General features: G+C 35.1%; 1 protein-coding gene across 2 annotated transcripts in view; it reads right to left on the reverse strand.

The window, feature by feature from the left end:
* Positions 1-6,434: 6,434 nt before the first annotated feature.
* prkag2b (protein kinase, AMP-activated, gamma 2 non-catalytic subunit b) overlaps positions 6,435-12,727 on the reverse strand; it is a 34,605-nt gene continuing 28,312 nt past the window's right edge. For both annotated transcript variants that reach the window (XM_059564120.1, XM_059564121.1), the window contains 10 exons: positions 12,130-12,211; positions 11,516-11,574; positions 11,248-11,293; positions 10,971-11,025; positions 10,657-10,783; positions 10,312-10,477; positions 10,136-10,173; positions 9,240-9,386; positions 8,035-8,128; positions 6,435-6,622 (listed from right to left, as the gene is read on the reverse strand). In XM_059564120.1, the coding sequence (XP_059420103.1) occupies positions 6,591-6,622; positions 8,035-8,128; positions 9,240-9,386; positions 10,136-10,173; positions 10,312-10,477; positions 10,657-10,783; positions 10,971-11,025; positions 11,248-11,293; positions 11,516-11,574; positions 12,130-12,211 (846 nt within the window). In that variant the 3' untranslated portion in view covers positions 6,435-6,590. The remainder of the gene's footprint in view (positions 6,623-8,034; positions 8,129-9,239; positions 9,387-10,135; positions 10,174-10,311; positions 10,478-10,656; positions 10,784-10,970; positions 11,026-11,247; positions 11,294-11,515; positions 11,575-12,129; positions 12,212-12,727) is intronic.

Below are 12,727 nucleotides of genomic sequence, written 5' to 3' on the forward strand. Positions count from 1 at the left end.
TTTGTGTACTCTGATATTTATGATGTGTACAGGTGCTGGTCATATAATTAAGAATATCATCAAAAGTTGATTTATTTCACTAATTCCATTCAAAAAGTGAAACTTATATATTATATTGATTCAACACACACAGACTGATATATTTCAAATGTTTATTTCTTTTAATTTTGATGTTTATAACTGACAACTAAGGAAAATCCCATCAGGATCTCAGAAAATTAGAATATTACTTAAGACCAATACAAAGAAAGGATTTTTAGAAATCTTGGCCAACTGAAAAGTATAAAAATGAAAAGTATGAGCATGTACAGCACTCAATACTTAGTTGAGGCTCCTTTTGCCTGAATTACTGCAGCAATGCGGCGTGGCATGGAGTCGATCAGTCTGTGGCACTGCTCAGGTGTTATGAGAGCCCAGGTTGCTCTGATAGTGGCCTTCAGCTCTTCTGCATTGTTGGGTCTGGCATATCGCATCTTCCTCTTCACAATACCCAATAGATTTTCTATGGGGTTAAGGTCAGGCGAGTTTGCTGGCCAATTAAGAACAGGGATACCATGGTCCTTAAACCAGGTACTGGAAGTTTTTGTTGGAAAATGAAATCTGCATCTCCATAAAGTTGGTCAGCAGCAGCAAGCATGAAGTGCTCTAAAACTTCCTGGTATACGGCTGTGTTGACCTTGGACCTCAGAAAACACAGTGGACCAACACCAACAGCTGACATGGCACCGCAAACCATCACTGACTGTGGAAACTTTACACTGGACCTCAAGCAACATGGATTGTGTGCCTCTCCTCTCTTCCTCCAGACTCTGGGACCCTGATTTCCAAAAGGAAATTCAAAATTTACTTTCATCAGAGAACATACAGTAACTTTGGACCTCTCAGCAGTCCAGTCCTTTTTGAAGCGATGCGCTTCTGACGCTGTTGTTCAAGAGTGTCTTGCATACGTCTGTGTGTAGTGGTTCTTGAAGCACTGACTCCAGCAGCAGTCCACTCTTTGTGAATCTACCCCACATTTATTAATGGGTTTTGTTTCACAATCCTCTCCAGGGTGCGGTTATCCCTATTGCTTGTACACTTTTTTTCTAACACATCTTTTCCTTCCCTTCGCCTTTCTATTAATGTGCTTGAGCTCTGTGAACAGCCAGCTGCTTTTGCAATGACCTTTTGTGTCTTGCCCTCCTTGTGCAAGGTGTCAATGGCCGTCTTTTGGACAACTGTCAAGTCAGCAGTCTTCCCCATGATTGTGTAGCCTACAGAACTAGACTGAGAGACCATTTAAAGGTGTTTTGAGTTAATTAGCTGATTAGAGTGTGGCACCAGGTGTCTTCAATATTGAATCTTTTCACAATATTAAAATTTTCTGAGATATAGAATTTGGGATTTTCCTTACTTGTCAGTTAAAATCCATCCATCCATCATCTTCCGCTTATCCGGGGCTGGGTCGCGGGGGCAACAGTCTAAGCAGAGACGCCCAGACTTCCCTCTCCCTAGCCACTTCCTCCAGCTCATAGTCCCTCCAGCGTGTCTAGGTCAGTTATAATCATCAAAATTAAAAGAAATAAACATTTGAAATATATCAGTCTGTGTGTAATGAATGTATATAATATACAAGTTTCAGTTTTTGAATGGAATTAGTGAAATAAATCAACTTTTTGATGATATTCTAATTATATGACCAGCACCTGTATATAAATACACACATACAGTATTTATTTTGAATTTTTTACATGTATTTACCTTTATATATTATAAATACATAAAATTTTTCTTAAATATATCCATGCATGGTTATACAAATATAATAAATATACACAGTACACACATGCAAATAAAAACGTTTATTTCTGATGTGATCCCTAAATCAATTAATCGATTAATCATTTGACAGAACTATTATATATATAATATATATACACTTTACTGTAAAACATTTTCTTAATTAGTATTTTTTTCCCATCTTCTAAATAAAAATAATTAAAACAAGCTAAATTTACTGGAGAACAACACTTTTTTAGAGAAATTTGATTGGGAAACAAAAACACTTTTTGCATTGTTTAACAAAATAAAAACTCAACACTATCAGAAGTACGCAAATAGATTTCTCATTAGACATCTAATTTATTTCTTTTTCATCTAAGGTGATTTTACTAAAACTGGCATGTTAAAATTGAGCTTTTGCTTGAGAAAATACTCTCTGTCTTTTGAACGTGTCTTTTAGTTTGATTTCAGAAAGCTATGTAATTTATATAAATATATATAACATTCTGTATAAATGGACTTTTCCTTGCACTAATATATTGGAGTGAGTTGAAGCAGAAAAAACATATGAATCTATTAACGACTGCATCATTCTCTTGACTGTATTGAACTTTAGTGGCATATGTCTTAGATTCATGAGCACAATTATGCATAAACACATTCAAAAGGTGAAAAAGGTCAGATTTCACAATGTACAGTCGACACAAAACACATGTCTGTTTCTGAATGATCCTGTATTGTGTTGTTGTTACTCCTGGAGCGATTTCACTGAAGAAAAGCTGCTATTCTTCTGTAGCTCTGCTTCAATAAGCTACTAGTGTCTAGAATCCCTCTGTTCCTGCCAAACAAATTAAGATTCAATAAAACGAATATAAGATGCCTTTGCCTCCGTGAAATGACTGATTTACGGTGAGATGAGGAAATTCAAAAACACGTCAGTCTTTAAGGGAAGATGCAGACCAGAAGGGACGGCAGCCATCAGTTCACCGTGTCCCCTCGACTTCAAAGACGTCCCAGAGCACGTCACATCTCCAAACCTTCATCCCACTAAATGCCATGCGTGTAAAAATGACTCCCACAGGCCAGCTTTCACCTCACACTCAATCTCTCTCCTCACACGCTCTTTCTTTTTCTTCAGCTCGTGGCATTCTTTAAAAAGACACCACTGGATCTGTGAAAAGCATGATGCAGTGAAACGACCGGTGACAGACAGTTCCCCGAGGAGAGAGTTCATCCCGCATGAACCGGCCTCCGTCCCCCGAGCACTGGCTCTCCCTTCATGCATATGGAAGACATGGCATGCTTTGGCTGGAAAAGGAATTGAAAATCACAGCCAGATGCTGAAGTGAGCGACGTGCCAACAGCTGTGTGCTAGTTTTAGTCAGAGCGATCGATATTTGGCCTAATGTTCTACTACGAGAATATTTTACCTGGTTATGTTGCAAGTCTGGAAAGTTCGCAGACAGCAAGGAATGTCAATATCAATATCAAAAAAAAAAATAAAAAAAAAATTATATATATATATATATATTACTAAATGCAAATAAAATAATGAAACTAAACACTGTGCATGCTCTATTCCCTTTAACAGAGACTATATTAACAGTATTGATATAATATATAAAACTATTCTATTAATATAAATGTAGTTAAATATTAATAAAAATTATAACATATAAATAACATCGAAAAATATTATTAAATATAAATATAGAAAATATTTTCTTTTGTCCATTCGATGAAAGTGAACAGGGTCCAATATTTTTTTTGGATATACTTAGATTTTTAAACACTTTACTGCAAAACATTTTCATACTTTATAAGTACTAATAACCAGCCAATATACTAGCAATATGCATGATAATAAGCAGCTATTTAATAGTCAGACACTCAAGCCAGTATTATCTAATATTATCAATTTTCCAAGGTCCAATATTGTTTTGGACCCCATTGATTTTCACTGTATGTTCAAAACCAATTGAAACATTAATATTCATATGGGTAAGTAAATTATTATATGTATGATTATTTATTTATTTATTTGGGGTTAATTATCCACTTTCAAGTCACACATTTTCATTAAAATGTTATTTTATTAAGCGAACATGGCATTGTTCCTCTAGAAAATCAGGTAATAGTCATGTAGTGAACCGGCCATAACTAATATCATGGAATATAACAGCTTTATATTATATATTTATGCAACTCAAAGAGCACTCTGCTAGCAACGCCAAGGGCACAGGTTTGATTCCCAGAGAATCTTATAAAAAAAAAAAAGTTTCTGTTGATAAAACTCTCTAACTCTCCAAACGCTTAATATAAATATAAATGTATTGAGCAATCAACATATGGTGCTGTGCATTTGCTCTAAACTGCGGTTTTGGGGCTCGTGAAATGAGGTAGATTCTGACACGGACAACATGGTTGTGTGATATGAAACAATGAAAGCCTAGACAATGCAAGGTAAAAATAAAATCAAAATACAAGCCAGACTACATTAAATACAGGTTGACTTGCAGCCGGGACATAAACATGGCTTGTGAATTACAGGCTGATGACAGAAACACTGAGATCCAAGAGAATTAATAATTCTGCATATTGCTGGGCCTGGAGTTTGTGGTCATATAGTTAACACTGAAATCTATTAATATGTGCACATTTTGTTTCTTTTTAAGCTACTGTGTTTGGTGCTGGTTCACTACTCAATGTCCAAAACACAGCTTGGGAAAAAAATGGTTGAGAACCACTTCTTAAAGCTTACAAAAGCAGACTTTTAATCCAACTTCTAAATGAAATATTCATCATTCTCTAATAATAACTTTACATGTGTGATTAGACACTGTGGCATGAGAAGGCCAAACAGCTGAGGACAGTGTCCCCTAGTGGACATCCCAAATAAAAGCTAAAACACTGTCCACTGCTGTGGAAAATATAAACTATAAGATTACTAACACTCAAATAAACTGCACAAGCGAGCATTCAAGTCTCTGAATGCCTGGCAGGTATGACTGTAATACACATTTTTATCATATTTCTTCTAATGATCCATTTTAATGAGTATGCATTTTTCTAATAATAATATAATAATAACGACGTCACGACGTAGCGTGCAGAAAGAGTCTCTGAAAAATCTCCACCACAGTTTGTCTGAAAAATACTCATAGAATAAAATGTTTCTATCTCCTAGTTATTTATTTTTAAGTAGGCCTACCCTAATTTAAAGTGATGCTCTCCTGTGTCCAAAATAACAAGCCATCTGCTAGCTTCAAACATAGAGACAGGACACAACAAAACAAATCTCAGACAAATATTAATGCATTATCAATATATTTTAGCTCAACCACATAAAAAATAAAATATAGTGTCATTTCTGTGTACAAAACTGTACATTTCTTTCTCTCCAGACCTAACGGTCTTAACTTTCACTGACAGCGTTTACAATGAAAAAATGCAATCAAACAATACATGATTTATCAGTTTTGAACGCATTACATGGCATGTCGTATTTACAGTAGGTCAGCATATCACTCAGGTGCAAAGAAGACATTCCTGCTCTTTTAATGAACAAGAAAGGTAGTGTCTCCATAATGCCAAACACTACAGACACTCATAATAGAAAAATAAGGCTCTGTATTTAGAGTCACTTTCCAGAACATTCTTTGTTCCAGTAAAAACAGTTGTGACAGTCCATGACTTTCAGTGCGTGTGTAGTACATACATTTTTTCCACTGACAACTAATAGGATGAAAAAACAATTCATATTCAGTAGACATTCTGGACTAATAGTCCAGTGTTAATGAGAAAAATCTATAATATTCGGATAAATCTCATTAAGCTTTTCAAGAATGCGTCCGTGTCATATCATATTTATATATATTACCCCATTGATTTTCTTTTTGATTTTTTTGCTTGTTACATTATTTTCATGACAAGTAAGCACATTTCTCTGCAATTTTAAATACTGTAATACAAAACATCATTCATCATTCTCTTTATTTATTAATAAGACATATATATTATAGTACTTGTTATATTACCTGTAACTTAAGCAGAATAAACAAAAAAAAAAAAAAAGAAAAAGAAATGGTACAGTTTTTTTAAATAATGACCAACTAATGAGAATCACTTCTAAAAAATAGTTGATTTTCATGACAACTATGTAATATTAAATTATTAATGTAGTTATTTTCAGAAGTGATTCTTATAAGTTGGTCATTTTTAAAAAAAAACAATTACAGGTAATAGAACTTTAATATATACAAGTTTTATTGTTTCTATAATATTTAAATATAAATAAATAATGAGAATGAGATGTTTGTATTGCAATAATAAAAAATGCAGGAAAGTATGATTAATGTTATTATAAATATTATTTTGTTTTATGCTTCATTTTATGTTATATTTTTTCTTTTCATTTTGGGATGAAATGCAACTTGGAAGTATTTTCAAGAAAGTGAAAAAAAAGAAAGAAAAAAAGTCCAGATGTCTACAGAGTCTAAAAGGTTCTTTGAACCGACAGCAGCTTATTGCTGAAGAATCAAGAGCCTGCTTTTGCACTACAAGCACATCTTTGGATCTCTGCTAACCTCTACAATCAACTCTCACTGAGGTCTTCACTGAAGGCACATGTTCACTTCAGATGCTCATCCCAGAGTGGACTACAGTGTCTGGAGATATAATGCAGACCCAGCTAGAATCAGCCCCCCACAAACCCCAGCCCTTAAATGAGGCTCTAAAACAATTCCTGCTGTCCTCTTCTCTGTATCCCGTCAGGAATGCCTGCTGGACCTTCTCTGATTTTATTTGTGTTTCTCCAAAATATTGTCTTGTCATTCAGTCACACTGTCCCTTCTGTGTCCTCCTGTGGGGCAAACGATGTACAATTCAGTTCATGAAGCAAATCTATCAGTAAGTGCTCTTTTAATACCACACACACACTGGAAGTTTTAAAACGAGACTCATATTCTGACCCTCTCAACAACAGATCTGTAAGCGCAGACAAATCACTGAGCAGAACACAAAGAAACAGGGTTTCTACAGGGTTTTTCATTTTTCATAATTACAGGAAAATATTTGGTAAGAATTTTAGTGAATGAGCTCATTTCCATTTCAATTAAATATTTTAAAGCTGAAGGAAACTAGAAAAATGTACATTCAAAAAATACATTTCCATGACTGACCTATGACTGAAGAATTTATTAATGTCCTTGACTTTTTTCAATTGTATGAATATCCAGAATATTTCTGCATCTTATTTAGATAGTATTTTTCTCAGGACTTTCTGTATTTTTCTGTAACTATTTACCCAAGCATTGATTTCCATGACTTTCCTGTTACTTTTTACAATTTGACTTAATTTCCATTGCATCTTTGGTCACTTTTTTGTGATAGTATTCATCACCAAGACATTTTACAGTTTTATTCATTTGCATGAATTTTCTGTATCTTTCTGTATTTTTCCTGTGATTTTTTTTTTACAGTTGTATTAACTTCCATAATTTTTTTGTGACTTTTTACAATAGCATTGATTTCTATAACCTTCCTGTTACTTTTTACAGCTGTGATAATTTCCATGTATTTTCAGTGACTTATTATAATTTGCATGACTTCAAGATTTTTTGATTTCTATTATTTTCTATGGCTTTTAAAGATTCTATAAAGATTTTAATTTCCTTGAAATATGATTTCCATAACCTCTCCTGGCCTGGAAATCACAATTCTTAAAAACTCCAACCTTTCTCCAAAAATATTTCCAGGTTATCCACGACATTTCTTATTTTTGCCTACACAAGAGTGTTGCTTATCGCAGCTGGAGACATTGAAGACAGCATGCTGAGCAGCACGTGAGAGATGCCCGTGTTTCATGCAGTTTTTCCCAGCAGGCTTCATAAAGGGCTCTCAGAGCACATGCTGTATCTCAATCACTATTCAACCAGACAGCTATTTCTGTCTCAAATTGATTTTTTTGCCATTGACAGTCTATCATTTCAACTTGCAGTTATGTATGAGCTGTCTGTGTTATAAAAAAACTTCAGAACCAAACAAACAGCTGCAATGATGCCATCATGATGTGTATAACTGGAATACACAGCTACATCCAGCTTCATTCTGCACAACCATAACAAGCCTGTGTGAGCGTACCTGTGCTCAGGGGTCAGAGAGGGACACTCGAGTGATAGATGTCCAGGGAGAGGAGATTGGGTCCGGAGAAGAGTGGAGAGGGAGAAGGAAAGTGAAATGGAGGGTTGATTTAGGAATTCTGTGCGTCTATACCTGCGGGGGTGAGAACCAGTGCCTGCAGGATGTCTGAGAGAGAGATGATGCCCTCGATGCTGGAGTTATCATCCACCACCACCAACCTGTGCACCTGCAGGACACACACACACACACACACACACACACACAATCAGATGGAAAAGCAGTGCAATTGAAGGTAAAACATGTTCTTTGTGAAGGGACCCTAAGTAGTTAAAATCACTGAACTGAAAATCATTTCATATTGATCACTGAGCTTTGTGCATGTAATGGAGTAATTTAATAAATTATTTGCATTGTACTGTATATGTAGCAAATCTGCGGCATGCTGTCGATTACCACAAAAAAATACTACTGAATTGTGATAAAGGAGCAAAAAATGCATTTAAAGTGCACTGCTGGGTTTGAAAGCACAACTTTTGGTGAAGTGCTTAAATTATTCTTAAGCAACACTTTGTTTTAAGGACCAATTCTCACTTTTAACTAGCATGCATATTATAAATCATATGTGTAACCCTATGTAACCATATGTAGTCATAAGGGTACATTTTTTGAAATTGAGATTAATACATCATCTGAAAGTTGAATTAATAAGTTATTTATATTGTTAGGATCAGACAATATTCGGCCCATATACAACTATTTGAAAATCTGGAATCTGATGGTGCAAAAAAACCATAATATATATATAAAATCATCTTTAAAAAATTGTGCAAATTAATTCTTAGCAATGCATTTTACTAAAAACAAAGTAAGTTTATATATATTTATGGTAGGAAATTTACAAAATATCTTCATGGAACATGATCTTTACATAATATCCTAATGATTTGTGGCATAAAAGAGAAATCAATCATTTTGACCCGTACAATGTATTTTTGTCTATTGCTACAAATACACCCCAGAGACTTGTTTTGTGCTCCAGCTTCACATTTTAATCTCTTATTCTGCATGACCATATTTTAGATCCCTTAATCCACCTCATACCTAAACTTAACAACTTCAACTTGTAGATATCAATTTTGCCATCAAACAAAAGGGACATTTATTGAGGTGATAGTAAATAGTTAGTTAATAGTGAGAATTGGACCTTAAAATTCATGCAAAAAATGAAGTGTCTAAATTAGATAGGACTTCTAGTGGCTGTGTTATGGATGTAACTCCAGTCGGTGGCGTTTGCTCACTGTAAACGCATTTTTCTAACTGCTGTGAGCAAATCTGACCTCAGCTTTGACGATCCTGTCCACTATAGTATCCAGGGTCTCGTGTCGATAACACTTCATAACGCCCTCGAAGTACTGCGAGCGATGCAGCAGAGCCTGAGTCACGGTGATGTCCAGGTTATTGTAGGTCTTCTCAGCTGCCAGGTTCTACACGCATCCACAACACTAATGAACATAGAGCCACGCTACAGCAAGCAGAATATAAACACCACACAACTAATCATCACTACTCATCAGAACACACTACATCTGATGCTTACTGCAGGACACTACATACTGGATCCAGTTTGTCTGAACATGGTCGCAGGGGACTGTAACATTTAAGGTTCGGTCACTAATGGCTCTTAGTCATTACAAGAATAAGTTGATACATTTAATTCAATGGATACAAAAGTGTTTCATGAAGAAAATCATGAAAAAGTTTAAGTTCAGTAAGTTTTTATATATATATATATAAAGATGAATACTTTAATTCAGTATGGACTCATTTAATTGATCAAAAGTGAGAGTAAAAACACTGTTACATTCTATGTTACAAAATACAGCTGCGCATTAATTACATTTCAAAATATATTCAAAATGCGATTTTATTACAATATTACTGTTATTTGATCAAATAAATGCAGCCTCGGTGAGCAGAATAGGCTCTTACTGACCCTGAACTTTTGAATGTTAGTGTATTCGCGTACAAATGAGAAAACTTGTCAGTGCAAAAACGAACTGATGATATATTTCAGAATAGATAACTAAAAAAAACATTCACTGTAGAAATATTTTACTAACGTCCATGATCATGACCGTGGAAAACAGCATTTTAATTTCCATGGGAACCTTATATATTTACACCTCACATGTTATTCTTTAACTTGAAATAGTATATTAAAGGAACAACTTACAATGACATCAAATTTGGAGTAAATGTCTACAACCTTTCCTTTGGGAGGAAAAATATGGAAAGCACATATGAGAACTTTGACTTCGAAAGACATGTTCAATGAAATTTTGTTCCTAAAAAAGGCCTTGACAGGAGAATAATTGAACTGACAGAAAGGTTAGCAATGCATGTGGCTACCTGTAACATCCACCACCGGCAGGGCAGACACTCTCCTCTCCACAAACATGCCCAGGGCTTTAATAATGGGTGTATCTGGGTGAATGAAAGCGATGTTGCTGTATGTGCCAATGCCCAGCTCCTCCAGAGTCTGCCTCATGAAGGCTGCTTTAGGCATCTCACACACCTACAAGACCATGAACCCTCAGTGTACACAGGACACTACATAACTCATGATGATTAGTACTCTTCTGTAACCTTTCACTAGTTTGTTCTGTTCACAACAACTAGCATTTCTAAAAGTATGATAAATGTAAGCATAAAAAGGTCAGTATTCAGTAAGCTCAAAGGAAGCGATAGACTCACAAAGAGCTGCAGAAACTTGAGGATCCTCTTGTGTGTGAGGATATAGAGGGCATTTCCTGTGACCGGATCGATCACTGGCAAACGATGGATCTTATTTTTGATGAGCGAGTAAACAGCATCAAATATACTGAAATAAAAGAATTACAAGAAACCGAACATTAAAAAACAAAAACACATTTTTTTGCAAGCTCTGCTGAGTTGAAAATGTTACAAATGTGAATCTATAATTTGGAGACAATGTTCCTTTAAACCAAAGAGAGGATAAAGCATCATGCTTTGAACACGGTCTATGACAATTTGAGCTACCGTCTCACCTCGCATCTGGAGATGTGTTGACTAAGGGTTTAAACGTTTCTTGCAAGTAAAGTTCTGTTGGTATAAGCAGAAATCGAAAAGGGTCAAAGCACTTGGCATTATTTACTCATTTATTTCCAAACTTTTACTTTATTTTTTCCAATAGAATATAAAAGCACAAAAATTCCAGACATGAGTGTGCGTAAATATAAAATGTGTTCAGTGAATAATTAAAAATCGATATAAAGGCAAATGAGTGTAAGCAGTGATGAAGTGATAAATGCCTGAAATATGTACCTCTCCAAGTCTCAATCTTATGCTCCTCCAGCTCATATATTTGCACCTGAAGCAAAGAACACAAAATATGACTGGACATTTTAAAATGTACAAATATTCTTGATCTCTAAGGTGAACATTCACTAAGTGATTACATGCAAGGTCTACAAGCTGAAGATAATTTCTGACGCCAAACCCCCATGAACAGCCATTAACCACAAACAAGCACTGAGCAAAATGACCAGCAAAACAGGTTGTATTTGAGATTCTGTGATGTCTAAATCCTTACCAGTGGTGATTTGTAGTATCTGTGCAGGATGATGATGAAGTCTGTGATGGTTAACATTCCTATTGAGAAAACATATTATTAGATATGACTCATATCTAGGCTCCTAGAGAAACTGTGCCTGCAGATTTAGCAGAATATGCATCCAATGTCCTTTGTGCATTTGCTATAATACATTGCTGTTCAGTTACTAGCAAGAGCTTTCAGATCATTTAACATTTTACCATGTTAAAATTAGCTTTCTTGTAAAATATCAGCACACAAAATGTAAAAAACGTCAGCAGATTCCATCTAGGCCTGTTTATAAAAATGTATATTCAATCAAAACAATCCAGACAGGAAATAGGCAGCAATGGATTTCAACCAATTTTGTACATGTTATTGACAGCAAGCTAACATAATGTCCAATTATGTTACAGGTGAACAAATAATATCCTGAAGCAATGTTTTTATTTGATTACTGATTAAGCTTAACAATAATTTCAAGACAGGCTTTTAAATGGTCTTGCACGATTAAAGGAGTTAACCATTTTCTGCCTGCATGACCCGTAAAAGACAACTCCAGTGAAAAGAATGACGGAAATGCAGGGCATGTGTGTGAACGTGTCATTGCTTACCCACGAAGCTTTGCTTTTTGGTTTCCCATAATGGTGCAGCTCGAACACCATTTGCAACCAAGGCAAAGAAAGCTTTCTTTACCTAACAGAGATCAAAGGATGCACATAACAATGCTTTTCTTTAGGTAACACTTCTGGAGGAACTGGTGGCGTGAGACAAAAAAATAAAAAAATTCACAGGAGACAATTCGTTGGGTGCAACCAGGGTTAAAAACAAAAAGTACACAACTGACTATGACAAACGAACAGGCAAATTTGGCCTTAAACAGCTCTTACTGGCCATAAAGTTTTATATTGTAACAATACAATTCATAAGCTGCTTCTCTGTATACTGTAGCAACAAACAGCACAATTATCAATTGTGACAGTTGCAGCATCATATAAAATGGGAGTCGAATTATTGAAAAATTAAGATACATTTTCCCCCCTCTGCAATTTTTATAATTTCATATTCTTATTATAGAACGAGCTTGAGCTTGGCAAATGAGCTTCACCAATAAAAACATTATTATTATTATTATTGAAACTTTCTTTTGAAGGTTTAATGCAAAGATTATGCGATATATTAGGCATCCTAGACAAACTTAAGCTAGATGAC

The sequence above is a fragment of the Carassius carassius genome, chromosome 12, assembly GCF_963082965.1.
Source record: "Carassius carassius chromosome 12, fCarCar2.1, whole genome shotgun sequence".
Classification (NCBI taxonomy): Eukaryota; Metazoa; Chordata; class Actinopteri; order Cypriniformes; family Cyprinidae; genus Carassius; species Carassius carassius.